The sequence below is a fragment of the Lepisma saccharinum genome, chromosome 19 (assembly GCF_977018435.1).
Source record: "Lepisma saccharinum chromosome 19, izLepSacc3.1, whole genome shotgun sequence".
NCBI lineage: Eukaryota > Metazoa > Arthropoda > Insecta > Zygentoma > Lepismatidae > Lepisma > Lepisma saccharinum.
Genome location: NC_139247.1, coordinates 67697219 through 67722731, shown reverse-complemented (window position 1 = coordinate 67722731; position 25513 = coordinate 67697219). Strand labels below are relative to the sequence as shown.

Below are 25513 nucleotides of genomic sequence, written 5' to 3'. Positions count from 1 at the left end.
TTTTAAGTGAAGAAAACATCCATGTGGCGAAGGTGTATCTCCAGAAGTTGTGGTTAAGACTTGAACACATGAAATCCTTATCAGTGTGTGGAGAGGTAAAGAAACAAGAAGATTCCAGCACTGAAGATGATGACAGTGACCATGTCACAAACTACTTAAAGAAACAAGATTTATTGCGGCGGAATACCATATCTGCACCAAAGTTTAATATTGCGTCATTATTGGACACTTACTTTGTTTCAACTCGAAGACTGAAAAGGACTGAAAATGTTCTAAATTTCTGGGAAATTAGAAAATCAAGTTGTCCCGAATTGTACATTTTGGTTTGTATTGTTCTCTCTACTCCTGCAACACAAGTTAGTGTCGAGAGACTCTTTTCATCTCTGAAATTCATACTAAACCCACTCAGGTGTAATATGGCAACCGAAATTATTGATGACATACTTGTTATTAGAAATAATTATATTTTCATGAAAAAAAATCTAACTAAATCTTCATTAAAAAGCAATCTCAGAAATAGCAGCACAGAATTGACTACAAACATTGTAGCAAACTTTGTGGAATCCAATGATACACCACAGAAAGATCTTGTACAACATGTTGAAAATGTGGGGAATATTACTGTCTAGATTAATAATGTATATAATTACTTGATTTTTTTTGTGATCTTATAGTTCATTATACATAAGTAGCTGTAACCAAAGAAAATCTTTTCAGAGGTTCCATAAGAAGTAATTTAATTAAAAGAACAATTTTGCTCGTACTTGTTTAATGTTTCCTAGTAATTAATAAATTTAGTTTTGAGTAGCTGTCTTACCTGTTCACAAAATTGCACAGATATACTGATGTTATACAAGAGTATGAAATATATTTTTATTCATGTCAAATTTGTGGAATTCTGTTTAGTTTTAAATTGACACCTGAAGGAAATGACAGTGTATTTGCTTTGTTTTGAAAGATACAAAATTTCTCTAGTTTTTTAAGTAATAAGGTCTTTTTTTTCCTTGTTTTAGAATTTACCTTGGAATGATTAAGAGAATAATAAAGATATTCAACAAAATTTTAAAAACTGTTTCAATATATACTTTTCAGAACCTCCGTTCTATTCTTATGCTTATACAGTACGAATGCATACTTTAAATATATGTATATTTACATTTTTTTAAAAAAAACTGAGCTTCGATGTTGTAGGGAGTTGAATATATGGCAAATATTGTTATTCCTTGGTTGGTGAACAAATCCTAATTTTTTTTTATTGTATTAATTCCCATGATATCTGTTTCTTTGTGAGAGATTAGTGTAAATTTTTAGATTTTTTATGATAAATTTGACAGCCATTTTAGAATGTACCTCAAAATGTAACATTTAGAGCACATTACTCAGGAACACCACTCAATAACAGACGTTACTGTTAGCCTCCTAATATGTAACCTAAAATCAATTCTTGTTTTTCAAACACGCTACTTCCTAAGGTTAAGTTTAGTTCTCTTGTTATAAAATTCTCTTAATAAAATATCAAAAAATGGCAACATCATTGTCATTATCTTGTCTAAGTAATTATTGCATGGCATCTGATAAATTATCAAAAGACGCACGCAAATGCAAATTAATGTACATTAATTACCTTGATGGACGCACGTGTCTGCCTGTGTGTGTATCCAAATCAGCATGTTACTTTCTAATGTTCTGGACAATGAGTTTTTGAAGAATGGAAACCGAATAGTCAATCACTCTACTACCAAATCATCCCGTGTAACAGCATGGAATGTAAATGGAGATGACAAATAGCATCCACATATCTTTTGAACTTGACTCATTTTGTTAGAATCAGTCGTTCCACATGTCTTATCGATACCTCAAAAATACTGAACCCACAATTGTAATATTAAAATGGGCTCCAATAACTATCAAAGTTTAATTTTTGCATGGCTGAGTTGGGGTCATGTAAATTCTTGTCCTCGCTAAAGTACAGTATGCGTACGTTGCACAAGACTATATAAAAACAAAGTAAATTTGTTACACACACATAAGTGCGCGCCCGCAATTGCATAGCTGAAAGTCTACTGAACACACACACACATCAACTTTCGAGCACTAACGATGACCATTGCCATAAGCACAATCTCTGGCGTGTGTCCAAACATGCACTTCTATGTTCACTATCTAGTAGTAGCAATTTATGGTAGAAATCAATGGTCACTAAAAGTGCATGTTACAACGTCTGCCCACACCTGGGAGTTAGGAATGGAAGACATCGCCATTATGTTATTAAGTGTCCTGTTCAAAATGTCCTTACTTTTATTTTTAAGAAATTTGCCAGAGAACGAAGCGCGATAGTTTTCAATTACATAGAAAATGATGCACCCCCTCAGAGGAGTAACCACAAATTCTTGTCTGCGGGGGGGAGTACTTGGATAAACTATTAATAATAGTAGTAATAATGGCACTATTATTATACGTACACAATTTATATAGCCTATATTAATACATTACATAATGAATTCATTCGCCCCACAACAAACAACAAAAAATATGCCTCTGAAATGTGTGCGCTTCTTCTCCCCCAAACAATTGTTCATACATTTAAGACTCAACTGTTTGTAATAGTCTGACGTACTTACTTCTTGTTACTTCTCCCTCTGGTAATTTACAATGCATTACAGAAAATAAATTGCTAGCGAAGCGATCAAGAAAACTTTTAGATCCAAATTTTTGCAAACTGAAAACAATATTGATTTAATATGGCGCAAAAAAATCATGGAGGCCCATGACATTCTCTTTTACATTTTTTTTTCTATTTACATCGTTCGGCGTCCAGGGCTGACTGCCGCCGTCCCCTATACATCGACCACAAGGAAAAAAACCTTGGGACGAAAAGTCCCCGCGCAGCTTTCCCTTCCCTCCACCTCGGGCCATAAGGAAGCATGGTCCACTCTCCCCCTCCCCTACAAGCGGGAGTATGGTGTACAGGAGTCGTGGGTCTGCGCAGGTTGTTTTGCTCATGGTTCCACTATAGCTAAGGGTTTGAAATTGACAAGACTGTAAGAAAAGCAGATATTGCGAGCGAAACGAGCTAGACAATTTTATATAACTTTATTTACATTTGTATAAAGATATAAATCGAAAGGGGGCAATTGCCCTTCTGTGCCTCCTTGCAGATGCTCTTGACCGTCTGGAAGAAATAATGCACGAAAGACGTGAAAACTAAATCCGTCTTTAGTATCGTTTTGTCCTGCAACTCTTAGATTCTGCAACCTTTCTTTCCATAGTTCAATGTTTGCAACCTTACCCCTTAGAATTGATTTCCGTCCAAGGTTGAGGCCCAATCTCCCCCCCCCCTGTGGTTGCGCCACTGCACCTTCTTTAGCCGTAGTTGTTTTGTGAACTTTCATTGGCTTAAAAATACTTCATTTTCTTCAAGAGCATAATATACTTTAATAACCGGCGATAAAATTCCTCTCCCCTAACTTTCTGGATTAAAGTATAATAATATAGGGGCATGGAAATCTGAAAGGGGGGTGCGGATGGCCACCTCTCTCCTTTAGAAAACGAATGTCAGCTAAAAGTATATATTTCACACGTATAATTTGATTCCAGTCATAGTAATTTACATTAATTATTATAATGGGTATGCAGGAATGCGATAATTTCGAATTCAAGTGGTGTTTCTTGAGGGGGCAACACTATTATCGGGGTAATATGCCCCATGGAAAAATACCTCGCTTCTCCCTCCGTCGAAAATATCTGCAGACGTCCATGATTAGGGCGGGGCATTAACCCCCCCTTTGGACTTCGTGCGCACGCCTATGGCTACTCATTTCTACACTACATGGAAGGTTTATTCAATTTCGAGCCAAAAGTGTAATTTTCAAATCAGGGTTTTTAAACGTCCACGAACCCATCAACTAATGGGTTCTATTGGGTTCCGCAACAATACCGGAACCTGTTCTATCACAGTGTAAATTCGGTCCAAGTTGCGTATTGTTTCATTTCAAATATGGAACTTAGACCGTCTTTAAATTGATCCGGAACGAAGGACCCTGTGCCGTATTTCAATTGATCCAGAAAAAAGGTTCCTGGAACTTATTTAAATACCTTAAACATAAAAAGGCTCTTTACGGTCCAGATCCATTTATGCTTGCTAATATTCCCTGCTGAACCTGAATTGAATTGATTTAAAATTCCTGATCCTTTAACAACCCTGGTGGAAATTCATTAATTTACAAACAACCATATTTTTAACGAAACATTAATCCCACACAATATACTGAGTTATTTTTCGCAATGTTCCAATGAATGGCAAGAGATTTGGGCTATTCCTTTTTCTTCCTTGATGTTTAATAGATTATATTTGTCACGCACCTATAACGTTACTAGCAAACATTTGTGAATTGTTCTTTCCTTGTAACGTTAACATCTACCATACTGAATTTATTTACGTTCCTTATGCAGATGGTATGTACCCAACTGCATTTTGTTCCGTTCCGCTACAGTGGTTTACATTTTGTTACATTCCTATGTAACGTTAATTAACCATATTGCCTTTCACTTCGTTCCGTTACGGAGGATTGCATTCATTACGTTCCTATGTACCGTTATTTACTACCATGTTGCATTTCGTTACGTTTTTTTGTAACGCTAGTATATACCACAATGCATTTCGTTACTACGTTCCTTGTATCCTTGTAACGGTAGTATATACCATATTGCATATTACGTTATGTTCCAATGTGCTCATTTCGTTCCGTTCCTTTATAACGTTAATATCTACCATAATACATTTTGTTACGTTCTCTGTAACGTCAGTCTGTAACATATTGCATTTCGTTACGTTACATGGGTACCAGCAGCTGAACCATACTCTTCCTCCTACAAAATGGAACGTAACGTGTAACGCAAATTGGGTACGTTACGACTCCCTGCTTTAAAAACCTGCCTCTTGTGACGTCAGAACACAAGGTTGCTCAAATGTTGTGCGATAAGTGATTCCATCACAATCTTTGTGGATGGAATCCCTGGTCGGTTGCTCGGTTGCCAAGGCAATCGGGCATCCAAATTGAAAACTGATAAGAGTTGTTTATCATTGCCGACTTGGATGACTTAACAAGATAAAATATTAAATGCTATTGGTATGTGAAAGTCTTTACTTTTGAAGATTCGTGTATGCAAATACAAGTTGCTTTGGTTTAAAGGGAGATCTGATTGTAGACGCAACCCTGTACGCTACCGAACATCTGGTTCAGGGATCCAAAAATAACATGTGAAGAGTAATTAACTTGGCAAACCTGTGAGATAAAACGTTTAGACTAATTTTACACTTCGTTCAAAAAGCTAACGGCCAAAAGTGTTCTTGCGAAGAAACACTTAAGGTAGCCTATGTTTTTATTGAATGGACCCAGATATGGCTAAAGAAGTGCAAAGTAAATTGATATTACATTGGAATTATCGAGGGTTTTCAGAGTTACCAAAAGAGTTGAAACAGAATGGAGACCATGTAGAAGATTTGTACTTAAAGTGGAATAACTTGAGTTCAGTGGTAAGATATATCATATTTTATGAGTCCCCTTTTCCCAGAATTCAAATTCAAAATTCGAGGGTGTAGAATAGGGTACCCGACCCATTCACTCCTCAATTCTGATTGTCAACACAAATTATAAGACTAACTTTATGGAAGCCATTGCTTTTAGTCATGCAAAGGTCAGCATTAGATTCGTGTTAAACCGTATTTTATATGCACAGATTTTTTTTTTAATTGAGAAACTAGGCTAATTCCATAGCTGTGTTACAAGTGATGTAAGCATGAGAATCCAACTTATGTTAAGTTAGCCTGATACGAGCCAGCCTGAACGTTTCGCGCACGTGAATATAGCACCCGAAAGAGAATCCAAAACACACCAGATGGGAAGTTGCCTACCGTTACATGCATGCATAAGTAATTAATAATTACTAATTTAAATACTGCGTACAAATAAATAATCCAATTAAAACAAACAAATATAACTTATTGCGTACAAATAAATAATCCATAATCCAACTAAAAGACACAATAGATTTTTTTCCTTTATAATATTAAATTTCAAATATTCCTCACAATCGAGTAGAAATATACCGCATTGAGAAATATATGTATAAAATTATTTTTAAAAAAAACACAAAGAAAAGCTTAATAAAATTTATCACCTCTCCCCAAACATTATTTCTAGACAAAGACCGAGTAGAAGAGAAATTTGAAGCCTATTTTAAAATTATAGAATCATAATAAAACTTAACGGAATAGATCTAAAGCTGATAACAAACTTACGTATATTATTATCGATCGAATACTCCAAAAACAACCTAGAATGCGACAAAATGAGTAGTTCTGTTCGTGAAGTTAGCCTGACGCGTCAGCCTGATCTCTACTTGAAGGTAAACACAGATATAAACTACCCTCCTATTTCTAAACGAGGACATCCATCTCAGTGAAACGTATTTAGGGTCAAAATACTTATATAGGACAACAACTCTCATACTATGAAATTCATTGTTTCACCTATTTACGCTCATAAAGTAGCGTCAAAAACCGTCAGGCTGAGCATGTACTTGGACTGTACGCCCAACACTAGAAGCGCAGAACAGATGTGAAGGCGAGTCTATATTTTTCAGGATGCAATGAAATTCCACTGTATTGACTTAAATTGACTCTAGACATGTTAGACTACAATGCCTTGCCATTGACAATTTCATATAATCAATATGACCCCCCTCAGGGAGCGCCAAAGAAGTGTAGAAATCTATCGATAAGTCGATTTCAAGGACGGACTATTTTCATAATATGGTATTATAATTCCTCAAATGCACTTGGACTTAATCTACGGATGTCGCACAACATGACTATGCGAGTTAATCCACAAAAATCACTTATCTACTCCTTCAAATCGAACTCCGAAGTCGTCACTTTGGACGTCGCGTCAGCAATGAACGACGAACGGTTGAGCGAAAAACGGATTTAAAGGACCGTACTATTTCTAAACGAGGTCATCTATTTCAGTGAAATGTACTTAGGGTGAAAATACTTCTATAGGACAACAACTCTCAAACTATGAAATTCATTGTTTCACCTATTTACGCTCATAAAGTAGCGTCAAAAACCGTCAGGCTGAGCATGTACTTGGACTGTACGCCCAACACTAGAAGCGCAGAACAGACGTGAAGGCGAGTCTATATTTTCAGGATGCAATGAAATTCCACTGTATTGACTTAAATTGACACTAGACATGTTAGACTACAATTCCTTGCCATTGACAATTTCATTAAATCAATATGACCCCCATCAGGGAGCGCCAAAGAAGTGTAGAAATGTATCGAAAAGTCGATTTTAAGGACGGACTATTTTTATAATATGGTATTATAATTCCTCAAATATACCTGGACTTAATCTACGCATGTCGCACAACAGGACTACGCGAAAGAAACCAATAAAATCACTTATCTACACCCTCAAATCGAACTCCGAAATTGTTACTTTGGACGTTGCGTGAGCCCAAGCTAGGAACATTTCAAGCGAGAAAGGGATTTAAAGGACCTTACTATTTCTAAACGAGGCCATCTATTTCAGTGAAATGTACTTAGGGTCAAAATACTTATATAGGACAACAACTCTCATACTATGAAATTCATTGTTTCACCTATTTACGCTCATAATGTAACGTCAAAGACCGTCAGGCTGAGCATGTACTTGGAATGTACGCCCAACACTAGAAGCGCAGAACAGACGTCAAGGCGAGTCTATATTTTGAGGATAAAATGAAATTCCACTGTATTGACTTAAATTGACTGTAGACATGTTAGACTACAATGCCTTGCCATTGACAATTTCATATAATCAATATGACCCCCCTCAGGGAGCGCCAAAGAAGTGTAGAAATGTATCGAAAAGTCGATTTTAAGGACGGACTATTTTTATAATATGGTATTATAATTCCTCAAATATACCTGGTCTTAATCTACGCATGTCGCACACCAGGACTTCGCGAAAGAAACCAATAAAATCACTTATGTACCCCCTCAAATAGAGTTCCGAAGTCGTCACTTTGGACGTCGCGTCAGCAATAAACGAGGAACGGTTGAGCGAAAAACGGATTTAAAGGAAGGCCTATTTCTAAACGAGGCCATATATTTCAGTGAAATGTACTTAGGGTCAAAATACTTATATAGGACAACAACTCTCATACTATGAAATTCATTGTTTCACCTATTTACGCTCATAAAGTAGCGTCAAAAACCGTCAGGCTGAGCATGTACTTGGACAGTACGCCCAACACTAGAAGCGCAGAACAGACGTGAAGGCGAGTCTATATTTACAGGATGCAATGAAATTCCACTGTATTGACTTAAATTGACTCTAGACATGTTAGACTACAATGCCTTGCCATTGACAATTTCATATAATCAATATGACCCCCCTCAGGGAGCGCCAAAGAAGTGTAGAAATGTATCGAAAAGTCGATTTTAAGGACGGACTATTTTTATAATATGGTATTATAGTTCCTCAAATATACCTGGACTTAATCTACGCATGTCGCACAACAGGACTACGCGAAAGAAACCAATAAAATCACTTATCTCCACTCTCAAATCGAACTCCGAAATTGTCACTTTGGACGTTGCGTAAGCCCAAGCGAGGAACATTTCAAGCGAAAAACGGATTTAAAGTACCGCCCTATTTCTAAACGAGGCCATCTATTTCAGTGAAATGTACTTAGGGTCAAAATACTTATATAGGACAACAACTCTCATACTATGAAATTCATTGTTTCACCTATTTACGCTCATAACGTAACGTCAAAGACCGTCAGGCTGAGCATGTACTTGGAATGTACGCCCAACATTAGAAGCGCAGAACAGACGTCAAGGCGAGTCTATATTTTCAGGATGCAATGAAATTCCACTGTATTTACTTAAATTGATTCTAGACATGTTAGACTACAATGCCTTGCATTTGACAATTTCATATAATCAATATGACCCCCTTCAGGGAGCGCCAAAGAAGGGTAGAAATGTATCGAAAAGTCGATTTCAAGGACGGACTATTTTCATAATATGGTATTATAATTCCTCAAATGTACTTGGACTTAATCTACGGATCTCGCACAACAGGACTACGCGAGGTAATCCACAAAAATCACTTATCTACCCCTTCAAATCGAACTCCGAAGTCGTCACTTTGGACGTCGCGTCAGCAATAAACGAGGAACGGTTGAGCGAAAAACGGATTTAAATGACCGGCCTATTTCTAAACGAGGCCATATATTTCAGTGAAATGTACTTAGGGTCAAAATACTTATATAGGACAACAACTCTCATACTATGAAATTCATTGTTTCACCTATTTACGCTCATAAAGTAGCGTCAAAAACCATCAGGCTGAGCATGTACTTGGACTGTACGCCCAACACTAGAAGCGCAGAACAGACGTCAAGGCGAGTCTATATTTACAGGATGCAATGAAATTCCACTGTATTGACTTAAATTGACTCTAGACATGTTAGACTACAATGCCTTGCCATTGACAATTTCATATAATCAATATGACCCCCCTCAAAGAGTGCCAAAGAAGTGTAGAAATCTATCGAAAAGTCGATTTCAAGGACGGACTATTTTCATAATATGGTATTATAATTCCTCAAATGTACTTGGACGTAATCTATTTATGTCGCACAACAGGACTTCGCGGGATAATCCAAAAAAAGCACTAAACTACCCCCTCATATCGAACTCGGAAGTCGTCACTTTGGACGTCGCGTCAGCGTGAACAAGGAACGGTTGTGCGAAAAACGGATTTAAAGGATCGGCCTATTTCTAAACGAGGCCATCTATTTCAGTGAAATGTATTTAGGGTCAAAATACTTATATAGGACAACAACTCTCATACTATGAAATTCATTGTTTCACCTATTCACGCTCATAAAGTATCCTCAAAAACCGTCAGGCTGAGCATGTACTTGGACTGTACGCCAAACACCAGAAGCGCAGAACAGACGTCAAGGCGAGTCTATATTTTCAGGATGCAATGGAATTCCACTGTATTGACTTAAATTGACTCTAGACATGTTAGACTACAATGCCTTGCCATTGACAATTTCATTAAATCAATATGACCCCCCTTAGGGAGCGCCAAAGAAGTGTAGAAATGTATCGAAAAGTCGAATTTAAGGACGGACTATTTTTATAATATGGTATTATAATTCCTCAAATGTACCTGGACTTAATCTACGGATTTCGCACAACAGAACTACGCGAAAGAAAAGAATATAATCACTTATGTACCCCCTCAAATAGAATTCCGAAGTCGTCACTTTGGACGTCGCGTCAGCAATGAACGAGGAACGGTTGAGCGAAAAACGGATTTAAAGGACCGTACTATTTCTAAACGAGGCCATCTATTTCAGTGAAATGTACTTAGGGTCAAAATACTTATATAGGACAACAACTCTCATACTATGAAATTCATTGTTTCACCTATTTACGCTCATAAAGTATCCTCAAAAACCGTCAGGCTGAGCATGTACTTGGACTGTACGCCAAACACCAGAAGCGCAGAACAGACGTCAAGGCGAGTCTATATTTTGAGGATAAAATGAAATTCCACTGTATTGACTTAAATTGACTGTAGACATGTTAGACTACAATGCCTTGCCATTGACAATTTCATATAATCAATATGACCCCCCTCAGGGAGCGCCAAAGAAGTGTAGAAATGTATCGAAAAGTCGATTTTAAGGACGGACTATTTTTATAATATGGTATTATAATTCCTCAAATATACCTGGTCTTAATCTACGCATGTCGCACACCAGGACTTCGCGAAAGAAACCAATAAAATCACTTATGTACCCCCTCAAATAGAGTTCCGAAGTCGTCACTTTGGACGTCGCGTCAGCAATAAACGAGGAACGGTTGAGCCAAAAACGGGTTTAAAGGAAGGCCTATTTCTAAACGAGGCCATATATTTCAGTGAAATGTACTTAGGGTCAAAATACTTATATAGGACAACAACTCTCATACTATGAAATTCATTGTTTCACCTATTTACGCTCATAAAGTATCCTCAAAAACCGTCAGGCTGAGCATGTACTTGGACTGTACGCCAAACACCAGAAGCGCAGAACAGACGTCAAGGCGAGTCTATATTTTCAGGATGCAATGGAATTCCACTGTATTGACTTAAATTGACTCTAGAAATGTTAGACTACAATGCCTTGCCATTGACAATTTCATTAAATCAATATGACCCCCCTTAGGGAGCGCCAAAGAAGTGTAGAAATGTATCGAAAAGTCGAATTCAAGGACGGACTATTTTCATAATATGGTATTATAATTCCTCAAATGTACTTGGACTTAATCTACGGATCTCGCACAACAGGACTACGCGAGGTAATCCACAAAAATCACTTATCTACCCCTTCAAATCGAACTCCGAAATCGTTACTTTGGACGTCGCGTCAGCAATAAACGAGGAACGGTTGAGCGAAAAACGGATTTAAAGGACCGGCCTATTTCTAGAAGAGGCCATCTATTTCAGTGAAATGTACTTAGGGTCAAAATACTTATATAGGACAACAACTCTCATACTATGAAATTCATTGTTTCACCTATTTACGCTCATAAAGTAGCGTCAAAAACCGTCAGGCTGAGCATGTACTTGGACAGTACGCCCAACACTAGAAGCGCAGAACAGACGTGAAGGCGAGTCTATATTTACAGGATGCAATGAAATTCCACTGTATTGACTTAAATTGACTCTAGACATGTTAGACTACAATGCCTTGCCATTGACAATTTCATATAATCAATATGACCCCCCTCAGGGAGCGCCAAAGAAGTGTAGAAATGTATCGAAAAGTCGATTTTAAGGACGGACTATTTTTATAATATGGTATTATAGTTCCTCAAATATACCTGGACTTAATCTACGCATGTCGCACAACAGGACTACGCGAAAGAAACCAATAAAATCACTTATCTCCACTCTCAAATCGAACTCCGAAATTGTCACTTTGGACGTTGCGTAAGCCCAAGCGAGGAACATTTCAAGCGAAAAACGGATTTAAAGTACCGCCCTATTTCTAAACGAGGCCATCTATTTCAGTGAAATGTACTTAGGGTCAAAATACTTATATAGGACAACAACTCTCATACTATGAAATTCATTGTTTCACCTATTTACGCTCATAACGTAACGTCAAAGACCGTCAGGCTGAGCATGTACTTGGAATGTACGCCCAACATTAGAAGCGCAGAACAGACGTCAAGGCGAGTCTATATTTTCAGGATGCAATGAAATTCCACTGTATTTACTTAAATTGATTCTAGACATGTTAGACTACAATGCCTTGCATTTGACAATTTCATATAATCAATATGACCCCCTTCAGGGAGCGCCAAAGAAGGGTAGAAATGTATCGAAAAGTCGATTTCAAGGACGGACTATTTTCATAATATGGTATTATAATTCCTCAAATGTACTTGGACTTAATCTACGGATCTCGCACAACAGGACTACGCGAGGTAATCCACAAAAATCACTTATCTACCCCTTCAAATCGAACTCCGAAGTCGTCACTTTGGACGTCGCGTCAGCAATAAACGAGGAACGGTTGAGCGAAAAACGGATTTAAATGACCGGCCTATTTCTAAACGAGGCCATATATTTCAGTGAAATGTACTTAGGGTCAAAATACTTATATAGGACAACAACTCTCATACTATGAAATTCATTGTTTCACCTATTTACGCTCATAAAGTAGCGTCAAAAACCATCAGGCTGAGCATGTACTTGGACTGTACGCCCAACACTAGAAGCGCAGAACAGACGTCAAGGCGAGTCTATATTTACAGGATGCAATGAAATTCCACTGTATTGACTTAAATTGACTCTAGACATGTTAGACTACAATGCCTTGCCATTGACAATTTCATATAATCAATATGACCCCCCTCAAAGAGTGCCAAAGAAGTGTAGAAATCTATCGAAAAGTCGATTTCAAGGACGGACTATTTTCATAATATGGTATTATAATTCCTCAAATGTACTTGGACGTAATCTATTTATGTCGCACAACAGGACTTCGCGGGATAATCCAAAAAAAGCACTAAACTACCCCCTCATATCGAACTCGGAAGTCGTCACTTTGGACGTCGCGTCAGCGTGAACAAGGAACGGTTGTGCGAAAAACGGATTTAAAGGATCGGCCTATTTCTAAACGAGGCCATCTATTTCAGTGAAATGTATTTAGGGTCAAAATACTTATATAGGACAACAACTCTCATACTATGAAATTCATTGTTTCACCTATTCACGCTCATAAAGTATCCTCAAAAACCGTCAGGCTGAGCATGTACTTGGACTGTACGCCAAACACCAGAAGCGCAGAACAGACGTCAAGGCGAGTCTATATTTTCAGGATGCAATGGAATTCCACTGTATTGACTTAAATTGACTCTAGACATGTTAGACTACAATGCCTTGCCATTGACAATTTCATTAAATCAATATGACCCCCCTTAGGGAGCGCCAAAGAAGTGTAGAAATGTATCGAAAAGTCGAATTTAAGGACGGACTATTTTTATAATATGGTATTATAATTCCTCAAATGTACCTGGACTTAATCTACGGATTTCGCACAACAGAACTACGCGAAAGAAAAGAATATAATCACTTATGTACCCCCTCAAATAGAATTCCGAAGTCGTCACTTTGGACGTCGCGTCAGCAATGAACGAGGAACGGTTGAGCGAAAAACGGATTTAAAGGACCGTACTATTTCTAAACGAGGCCATCTATTTCAGTGAAATGTACTTAGGGTCAAAATACTTATATAGGACAACAACTCTCATACTATGAAATTCATTGTTTCACCTATTTACGCTCATAAAGTATCCTCAAAAACCGTCAGGCTGAGCATGTACTTGGACTGTACGCCAAACACCAGAAGCGCAGAACAGACGTCAAGGCGAGTCTATATTTTGAGGATAAAATGAAATTCCACTGTATTGACTTAAATTGACTGTAGACATGTTAGACTACAATGCCTTGCCATTGACAATTTCATATAATCAATATGACCCCCCTCAGGGAGCGCCAAAGAAGTGTAGAAATGTATCGAAAAGTCGATTTTAAGGACGGACTATTTTTATAATATGGTATTATAATTCCTCAAATATACCTGGTCTTAATCTACGCATGTCGCACACCAGGACTTCGCGAAAGAAACCAATAAAATCACTTATGTACCCCCTCAAATAGAGTTCCGAAGTCGTCACTTTGGACGTCGCGTCAGCAATAAACGAGGAACGGTTGAGCCAAAAACGGGTTTAAAGGAAGGCCTATTTCTAAACGAGGCCATATATTTCAGTGAAATGTACTTAGGGTCAAAATACTTATATAGGACAACAACTCTCATACTATGAAATTCATTGTTTCACCTATTTACGCTCATAAAGTATCCTCAAAAACCGTCAGGCTGAGCATGTACTTGGACTGTACGCCAAACACCAGAAGCGCAGAACAGACGTCAAGGCGAGTCTATATTTTCAGGATGCAATGGAATTCCACTGTATTGACTTAAATTGACTCTAGAAATGTTAGACTACAATGCCTTGCCATTGACAATTTCATTAAATCAATATGACCCCCCTTAGGGAGCGCCAAAGAAGTGTAGAAATGTATCGAAAAGTCGAATTCAAGGACGGACTATTTTCATAATATGGTATTATAATTCCTCAAATGTACTTGGACTTAATCTACGGATCTCGCACAACAGGACTACGCGAGGTAATCCACAAAAATCACTTATCTACCCCTTCAAATCGAACTCCGAAATCGTTACTTTGGACGTCGCGTCAGCAATAAACGAGGAACGGTTGAGCGAAAAACGGATTTAAAGGACCGGCCTATTTCTAGAAGAGGCCATCTATTTCAGTGAAATGTACTTAGGGTCAAAATACTTATATAGGACAACAACTCTCATACTATGAAATTCATTGTTTCACCTATTTACGCTCATAAAGTAGCGTCAAAAACCGTCAGGCTGAGCATGTACTTGGACAGTACGCCCAACACTAGAAGCGCAGAACAGACGTGAAGGCGAGTCTATATTTACAGGATGCAATGAAATTCCACTGTATTGACTTAAATTGACTCTAGACATGTTAGACTACAATGCCTTGCCATTGACAATTTCATATAATCAATATGACCCCCCTCAGGGAGCGCCAAAGAAGTGTAGAAATGTATCGAAAAGTCGATTTTAAGGACGGACTATTTTTATAATATGGTATTATAGTTCCTCAAATATACCTGGACTTAATCTACGCATGTCGCACAACAGGACTACGCGAAAGAAACCAATAAAATCACTTATCTCCACTCTCAAATCGAACTCCGAAATTGTCACTTTGGACGTTGCGTAAGCCCAAGCGAGGAACATTTCAAGCGAAAAACGGATTTAAAGTACCGCCCTATTTCTAAACGAGGCCATCTATTTCAGTGAAATGTACTTAGGGTCAAAATACTTATATAGGACAACAACTCTCATACTATGAAATTCATTGTTTCACCTATTTACGCTCATAACGTAACGTCAAAGACCGTCAGGCTGAGCATGTACTTGGAATGTACGCCCAACATTAGAAGCGCAGAACAGACGTCAAGGCGAGTCTATATTTTCAGGATGCAATGAAATTCCACTGTATTTACTTAAATTGATTCTAGACATGTTAGACTACAATGCCTTGCATTTGACAATTTCATATAATCAATATGACCCCCTTCAGGGAGCGCCAAAGAAGGGTAGAAATGTATCGAAAAGTCGATTTCAAGGACGGACTATTTTCATAATATGGTATTATAATTCCTCAAATGTACTTGGACTTAATCTACGGATCTCGCACAACAGGACTACGCGAGGTAATCCACAAAAATCACTTATCTACCCCTTCAAATCGAACTCCGAAGTCGTCACTTTGGACGTCGCGTCAGCAATAAACGAGGAACGGTTGAGCGAAAAACGGATTTAAATGACCGGCCTATTTCTAAACGAGGCCATATATTTCAGTGAAATGTACTTAGGGTCAAAATACTTATATAGGACAACAACTCTCATACTATGAAATTCATTGTTTCACCTATTTACGCTCATAAAGTAGCGTCAAAAACCATCAGGCTGAGCATGTACTTGGACTGTACGCCCAACACTAGAAGCGCAGAACAGACGTCAAGGCGAGTCTATATTTACAGGATGCAATGAAATTCCACTGTATTGACTTAAATTGACTCTAGACATGTTAGACTACAATGCCTTGCCATTGACAATTTCATATAATCAATATGACCCCCCTCAAAGAGTGCCAAAGAAGTGTAGAAATCTATCGAAAAGTCGATTTCAAGGACGGACTATTTTCATAATATGGTATTATAATTCCTCAAATGTACTTGGACGTAATCTATTTATGTCGCACAACAGGACTTCGCGGGATAATCCAAAAAAAGCACTAAACTACCCCCTCATATCGAACTCGGAAGTCGTCACTTTGGACGTCGCGTCAGCGTGAACAAGGAACGGTTGTGCGAAAAACGGATTTAAAGGATCGGCCTATTTCTAAACGAGGCCATCTATTTCAGTGAAATGTATTTAGGGTCAAAATACTTATATAGGACAACAACTCTCATACTATGAAATTCATTGTTTCACCTATTCACGCTCATAAAGTATCCTCAAAAACCGTCAGGCTGAGCATGTACTTGGACTGTACGCCAAACACCAGAAGCGCAGAACAGACGTCAAGGCGAGTCTATATTTTCAGGATGCAATGGAATTCCACTGTATTGACTTAAATTGACTCTAGACATGTTAGACTACAATGCCTTGCCATTGACAATTTCATTAAATCAATATGACCCCCCTTAGGGAGCGCCAAAGAAGTGTAGAAATGTATCGAAAAGTCGAATTTAAGGACGGACTATTTTTATAATATGGTATTATAATTCCTCAAATGTACCTGGACTTAATCTACGGATTTCGCACAACAGAACTACGCGAAAGAAAAGAATATAATCACTTATGTACCCCCTCAAATAGAATTCCGAAGTCGTCACTTTGGACGTCGCGTCAGCAATGAACGAGGAACGGTTGAGCGAAAAACGGATTTAAAGGACCGTACTATTTCTAAACGAGGCCATCTATTTCAGTGAAATGTACTTAGGGTCAAAATACTTATATAGGACAACAACTCTCATACTATGAAATTCATTGTTTCACCTATTTACGCTCATAAAGTATCCTCAAAAACCGTCAGGCTGAGCATGTACTTGGACTGTACGCCAAACACCAGAAGCGCAGAACAGACGTCAAGGCGAGTCTATATTTTGAGGATAAAATGAAATTCCACTGTATTGACTTAAATTGACTGTAGACATGTTAGACTACAATGCCTTGCCATTGACAATTTCATATAATCAATATGACCCCCCTCAGGGAGCGCCAAAGAAGTGTAGAAATGTATCGAAAAGTCGATTTTAAGGACGGACTATTTTTATAATATGGTATTATAATTCCTCAAATATACCTGGTCTTAATCTACGCATGTCGCACACCAGGACTTCGCGAAAGAAACCAATAAAATCACTTATGTACCCCCTCAAATAGAGTTCCGAAGTCGTCACTTTGGACGTCGCGTCAGCAATAAACGAGGAACGGTTGAGCCAAAAACGGGTTTAAAGGAAGGCCTATTTCTAAACGAGGCCATATATTTCAGTGAAATGTACTTAGGGTCAAAATACTTATATAGGACAACAACTCTCATACTATGAAATTCATTGTTTCACCTATTTACGCTCATAAAGTATCCTCAAAAACCGTCAGGCTGAGCATGTACTTGGACTGTACGCCAAACACCAGAAGCGCAGAACAGACGTCAAGGCGAGTCTATATTTTCAGGATGCAATGGAATTCCACTGTATTGACTTAAATTGACTCTAGAAATGTTAGACTACAATGCCTTGCCATTGACAATTTCATTAAATCAATATGACCCCCCTTAGGGAGCGCCAAAGAAGTGTAGAAATGTATCGAAAAGTCGAATTCAAGGACGGACTATTTTCATAATATGGTATTATAATTCCTCAAATGTACTTGGACTTAATCTACGGATCTCGCACAACAGGACTACGCGAGGTAATCCACAAAAATCACTTATCTACCCCTTCAAATCGAACTCCGAAATCGTTACTTTGGACGTCGCGTCAGCAATAAACGAGGAACGGTTGAGCGAAAAACGGATTTAAAGGACCGGCCTATTTCTAGAAGAGGCCATCTATTTCAGTGAAATGTACTTAGGGTCAAAATACTTATATAGGACAACACCTCTCATACTATGAAATTCATTGTTTCACCTACTTACGCTCATAAAGTAGCGTCAAAAACCGTCAGGCTGAGCATGTACTTGGACAGTACGCCCAACACTAGAAGCGCAGAACAGACGTCAAGGCGAGTCTATATTTTCAGGATGCAATGAAATTCCACTGTATTGACTTAAATTGACTCTAGACATGTTAGACTACAATGCCTTGCCATTGACAATTTCATATAATCAATATGACCCCCCTCAGGGAGCGCCAAAGAAGTGTAGAAATGTATCGAAAAGTCGATTTTAAGGCCGGACTATTTTTATAATATGGTATTATAATTCCTCAAATATACCTGGACTTAATCTACGCATGTCGCACAACAGGACTACGCGAAAGAAACCGATAAAATCACTTATCTCCACTCTCAAATCGAACTCCGAAATTGTCACTTTGGACGTTGCGTAAGCCCAAGCGAGGAACATTTCAAGCGAAAAACGGATTTAAAGTACCGCCCTATTTCTAAACGAGGCCATCTATTTCAGTGAAATGTACTTAGGGTCAAAATACTTATATAGGACAACAACTCTCATACTATGAAATTCATTGTTTCACCTATTTACGCTCATAAAGTAGCGTCAAAAACCATCAGGCTGAGCATGTACTTGGACTGTACGCCCAACACTAGAAGCGCAGAACAGACGTGAAGGCGAGTCTATATTTACAGGATGCAATGGAATTCCACTGTATTGACTTAAATTGACTCTAGAAATGTTAGACTACAATGCCTTGCCATTGACAATTTCATTAAATCAATATGACCCCCCTTAGGGAGCGCCAAAGAAGTGTAGAAATGTATCGAAAAGTCGAATTCAAGGACGGACTATTTTCATAATATGGTATTATAATTCCTCAAATGTACTTGGACTTAATCTACGGATCTCGCACAACAGGACTACGCGAGGTAATCCACAAAAATCACTTATCTACCCCTTCAAATCGAACTCCGAAATCGTTACTTTGGACGTCGCGTCAGCAATAAACGAGGAACGGTTGAGCGAAAAACGGATTTAAAGGACCGGCCTATTTCTAGAAGAGGCCATCTATTTCAGTGAAATGTACTTAGGGTCAAAATACTTATATAGGACAACACCTCTCATACTATGAAATTCATTGTTTCACCTACTTACGCTCATAAAGTAGCGTCAAAAACCGTCAGGCTGAGCATGTACTTGGACAGTACGCCCAACACTAGAAGCGCAGAACAGACGTCAAGGCGAGTCTATATTTTCAGGATGCAATGAAATTCCACTGTATTGACTTAAATTGACTCTAGACATGTTAGACTACAATGCCTTGCCATTGACAATTTCATATAATCAATATGACCCCCCTCAGGGAGCGCCAAAGAAGTGTAGAAATGTATCGAAAAGTCGATTTTAAGGACGGACTATTTTTATAATATGGTATTATAATTCCTCAAATATACCTGGTCTTAATCTACGCATGTCGCACACCAGGACTTCGCGAAAGAAACCAATAAAATCACTTATGTACCCCCTCAAATAGAGTTCCGAAGTCGTCACTTTGGACGTCGCGTCAGCAATAAACGAGGAACGGTTGAGCGAAAAACGGATTTAAAGGACCGGCCTATTTCTAGAAGAGGCCATCTATTTCAGTGAAATGTACTTAGGGTCAAAATACTTATATAGGACAACAACTCTCATACTATGAAATTCATTGTTTCACCTATTTACGCTCATAAAGTAGCGTCAAAAACCGTCAGGCTGAGCATGTACTTGGACAGTACGCCCAACACTAGAAGCGCAGAACAGACGTGAAGGCGAGTCTATATTTACAGGATGCAATGAAATTCCACTGTATTGACTTAAATTGACTCTAGACATGTTAGACTACAATGCCTTGCCATTGACAATTTCATATAATCAATATGACCCCCCTCAGGGAGCGCCAAAGAAGTGTAGAAATGTATCGAAAAGTCGATTTTAAGGACGGACTATTTTTATAATATGGTATTATAGTTCCTCAAATATACCTGGACTTAATCTACGCATGTCGCACAACAGGACTACGCGAAAGAAACCAATAAAATCACTTATCTCCACTCTCAAATCGAACTCCGAAATTGTCACTTTGGACGTTGCGTAAGCCCAAGCGAGGAACATTTCAAGCGAAAAACGGATTTAAAGTACCGCCCTATTTCTAAACGAGGCCATCTATTTCAGTGAAATGTACTTAGGGTCAAAATACTTATATAGGACAACAACTCTCATACTATGAAATTCATTGTTTCACCTATTTACGCTCATAACGTAACGTCAAAGACCGTCAGGCTGAGCATGTACTTGGAATGTACGCCCAACATTAGAAGCGCAGAACAGACGTCAAGGCGAGTCTATATTTTCAGGATGCAATGAAATTCCACTGTATTTACTTAAATTGATTCTAGACATGTTAGACTACAATGCCTTGCATTTGACAATTTCATATAATCAATATGACCCCCTTCAGGGAGCGCCAAAGAAGGGTAGAAATGTATCGAAAAGTCGATTTCAAGGACGGACTATTTTCATAATATGGTATTATAATTCCTCAAATGTACTTGGACTTAATCTACGGATCTCGCACAACAGGACTACGCGAGGTAATCCACAAAAATCACTTATCTACCCCTTCAAATCGAACTCCGAAGTCGTCACTTTGGACGTCGCGTCAGCAATAAACGAGGAACGGTTGAGCGAAAAACGGATTTAAATGACCGGCCTATTTCTAAACGAGGCCATATATTTCAGTGAAATGTACTTAGGGTCAAAATACTTATATAGGACAACAACTCTCATACTATGAAATTCATTGTTTCACCTATTTACGCTCATAAAGTAGCGTCAAAAACCATCAGGCTGAGCATGTACTTGGACTGTACGCCCAACACTAGAAGCGCAGAACAGATGTCAAGGCGAGTCTATATTTACAGGATGCAATGAAATTCCACTGTATTGACTTAAATTGACTCTAGACATGTTAGACTACAATGCCTTGCCATTGACAATTTCATATAATCAATATGACCCCCCTCAAAGAGTGCCAAAGAAGTGTAGAAATCTATCGAAAAGTCGATTTCAAGGACGGACTATTTTCATAATATGGTATTATAATTCCTCAAATGTACTTGGACGTAATCTATTTATGTCGCACAACAGGACTTCGCGGGATAATCCAAAAAAAGCACTAAACTACCCCCTCATATCGAACTCGGAAGTCGTCACTTTGGACGTCGCGTCAGCGTGAACAAGGAACGGTTGTGCGAAAAACGGATTTAAAGGATCGGCCTATTTCTAAACGAGGCCATCTATTTCAGTGAAATGTATTTAGGGTCAAAATACTTATATAGGACAACAACTCTCATACTATGAAATTCATTGTTTCACCTATTTACGCTCATAAAGTATCCTCAAAAACCGTCAGGCTGAGCATGTACTTGGACTGTACGCCAAACACCAGAAGCGCAGAACAGACGTCAAGGCGAGTCTATATTTTCAGGATGCAATGGAATTCCACTGTATTGACTTAAATTGACTCTAGACATGTTAGACTACAATGCCTTGCCATTGACAATTTCATTAAATCAATATGACCCCCCTTAGGGAGCGCCAAAGAAGTGTAGAAATGTATCGAAAAGTCGAATTTAAGGACGGACTATTTTTATAATATGGTATTATAATTCCTCAAATGTACCTGGACTTAATCTACGGATTTCGCACAACAGAACTACGCGAAAGAAAAGAATATAATCACTTATGTACCCCCTCAAATAGAATTCCGAAGTCGTCACTTTGGACGTCGCGTCAGCAATGAACGAGGAACGGTTGAGCGAAAAACGGATTTAAAGGACCGTACTATTTCTAAACGAGGCCATCTATTTCAGTGAAATGTACTTAGGGTCAAAATACTTATATAGGACAACAACTCTCATACTATGAAATTCATTGTTTCACCTATTTACGCTCATAAAGTATCCTCAAAAACCGTCAGGCTGAGCATGTACTTGGACTGTACGCCAAACACCAGAAGCGCAGAACAGACGTCAAGGCGAGTCTATATTTTGAGGATAAAATGAAATTCCACTGTATTGACTTAAATTGACTGTAGACATGTTAGACTACAATGCCTTGCCATTGACAATTTCATATAATCAATATGACCCCCCTCAGGGAGCGCCAAAGAAGTGTAGAAATGTATCGAAAAGTCGATTTTAAGGACGGACTATTTTTATAATATGGTATTATAATTCCTCAAATATACCTGGTCTTAATCTACGCATGTCGCACACCAGGACTTCGCGAAAGAAACCAATAAAATCACTTATGTACCCCCTCAAATAGAGTTCCGAAGTCGTCACTTTGGACGTCGCGTCAGCAATAAACGAGGAACGGTTGAGCCAAAAACGGGTTTAAAGGAAGGCCTATTTCTAAACGAGGCCATATATTTCAGTGAAATGTACTTAGGGTCAAAATACTTATATAGGACAACAACTCTCATACTATGAAATTCATTGTTTCACCTATTTACGCTCATAAAGTATCCTCAAAAACCGTCAGGCTGAGCATGTACTTGGACTGTACGCCAAACACCAGAAGCGCAGAACAGACGTCAAGGCGAGTCTATATTTTCAGGATGCAATGGAATTCCACTGTATTGACTTAAATTGACTCTAGAAATGTTAGACTACAATGCCTTGCCATTGACAATTTCATTAAATCAATATGACCCCCCTTAGGGAGCGCCAAAGAAGTGTAGAAATGTATCGAAAAGTCGAATTCAAGGACGGACTATTTTCATAATATGGTATTATAATTCCTCAAATGTACTTGGACTTAATCTACGGATCTCGCACAACAGGACTACGCGAGGTAATCCACAAAAATCACTTATCTACCCCTTCAAATCGAACTCCGAAATCGTTACTTTGGACGTCGCGTCAGCAATAAACGAGGAACGGTTGAGCGAAAAACGGATTTAAAGGACCGGCCTATTTCTAGAAGAGGCCATCTATTTCAGTGAAATGTACTTAGGGTCAAAATACTTATATAGGACAACACCTCTCATACTATGAAATTCATTGTTTCACCTACTTACGCTCATAAAGTAGCGTCAAAAACCGTCAGGCTGAGCATGTACTTGGACAGTACGCCCAACACTAGAAGCGCAGAACAGACGTCAAGGCGAGTCTATATTTTCAGGATGCAATGAAATTCCACTGTATTGACTTAAATTGACTCTAGACATGTTAGACTACAATGCCTTGCCATTGACAATTTCATATAATCAATATGACCCCCCTCAGGGAGCGCCAAAGAAGTGTAGAAATGTATCGAAAAGTCGATTTTAAGGACGGACTATTTTTATAATATGGTATTATAATTCCTCAAATATACCTGGACTTAATCTACGCATGTCGCACAACAGGACTACGCGAAAGAAACCGATAAAATCACTTATCTCCACTCTCAAATCGAACTCCGAAATTGTCACTTTGGACGTTGCGTAAGCCCAAGCGAGGAACATTTCAAGCGAAAAACGGATTTAAAGTACCGCCCTATTTCTAAACGAGGCCATCTATTTCAGTGAAATGTACTTAGGGTCAAAATACTTATATAGGACAACAACTCTCATACTATGAAATTCATTGTTTCACCTATTTACGCTCATAAAGTAGCGTCAAAAACCATCAGGCTGAGCATGTACTTGGACTGTACGCCCAACACTAGAAGCGCAGAACAGACGTCAAGGCGAGTCTATATTTACAGGATGCAATGAAATTCCACTGTATTGACTTAAATTGACTCTAGACATGTTAGACTACAATGCCTTGCCATTGACAATTTCATATAATCAATATGACCCCCCTCAAAGAGTGCCAAAGAAGTGTAGAAATCTATCGATAAGTCGATTTCAAGGACGGACTATTTTCATAATATGGTATTATAATTCCTCAAATGTACTTGGACGTAATCTATTTATGTCGCACAACAGGACTTCGCGGGATAATCCAAAAAAAGCACTAAACTACCCCCTCATATCGAACTCGGAAATCGTCACTTTGGACGTCGCGTCAGCGTGAACAAGGAACGCTTGTGCGAAAAACGGATTTAAAAGATCGGCCTATTTCTAAACGAGGCCATCTATTTCAGTGAAATGTATTTAGGGTCAAAATACTTATATAGGACAACAACTCTCATACTATGAAATTCATTGTTTCACCTATTTACGCTCATAAAGTATCCTCAAAAACCGTCAGGCTGAGCATGTACTTGGACTGTACGCCAAACACCAGAAGCGCAGAACAGACGTCAAGGCGAGTCTATATTTTCAGGATGCAATGGAATTCCACTGTATTGACTTAAATTGACTCTAGACATGTTAGACTACAATGCCTTGCCATTGACAATTTCATTAAATCAATATGACCCCCCTTAGGGAGCGCCAAAGAAGTGTAGAAATGTATCGAAAAGTCGAATTTAAGGACGGACTATTTTTATAATATGGTATTATAATTCCTCAAATGTACCTGGACTTAATCTACGGATTTCGCACAACAGAACTACGCGAAAGAAAAGAATATAATCACTTATGTACCCCCTCAAATAGAATTCCGAAGTCGTCACTTTGGACGTCGCGTCAGCAATGAACGAGGAACGGTTGAGCGAAAAACGGATTTAAAGGACCGTACTATTTCTAAACGAGGCCATCTATTTCAGTGAAATGTACTTAGGGTCAAAATACTTATATAGGACAACAACTCTCATACTATGAAATTCATTGTTTCACCTATTTACGCTCATAAAGTAGCGTCAAAAACCGTCAGGCTGAGCATGTACTTGGAATGTACGCCCAACACTAGAAGCGCAGAACAGACGTGAAGGCGAGTCTATATTTTCAGGATGCAATGACATTCCACTGTATTGACTTAAATTGACACCAGACATGTCAGACGACAATGCCTTGCCATTGATAATTTCATATAATCAATATGACCCCCCTCAGGGAGCGCCAAAGAAGTGTAGAAATGTATCGAAAAGTCGATTTCAAGGACGGACAATTTTTATA

At 38.5% G+C, this 25513-nt stretch overlaps 1 protein-coding gene across 2 annotated transcripts in view; it reads left to right on the top strand.

Moving 5' to 3' along the window:
* The first annotated feature begins 5001 nt into the window (after positions 1–5001).
* Positions 5002–25513, top strand: part of LOC146002907 (uncharacterized) — an 86466-nt gene continuing 65954 nt past the window's right edge. The window contains exon 1 of one of the 2 annotated variants that reach the window (XM_083141006.1): positions 5002–5129. In XM_083141006.1, the coding sequence (XP_082997132.1) occupies positions 5121–5129 (9 nt within the window). In that variant the 5' untranslated portion in view covers positions 5002–5120. Of the gene's footprint in view, positions 5537–25513 lie in introns of both variants that reach the window. The other variant, XM_083141005.1, reaches the window with a different exon arrangement.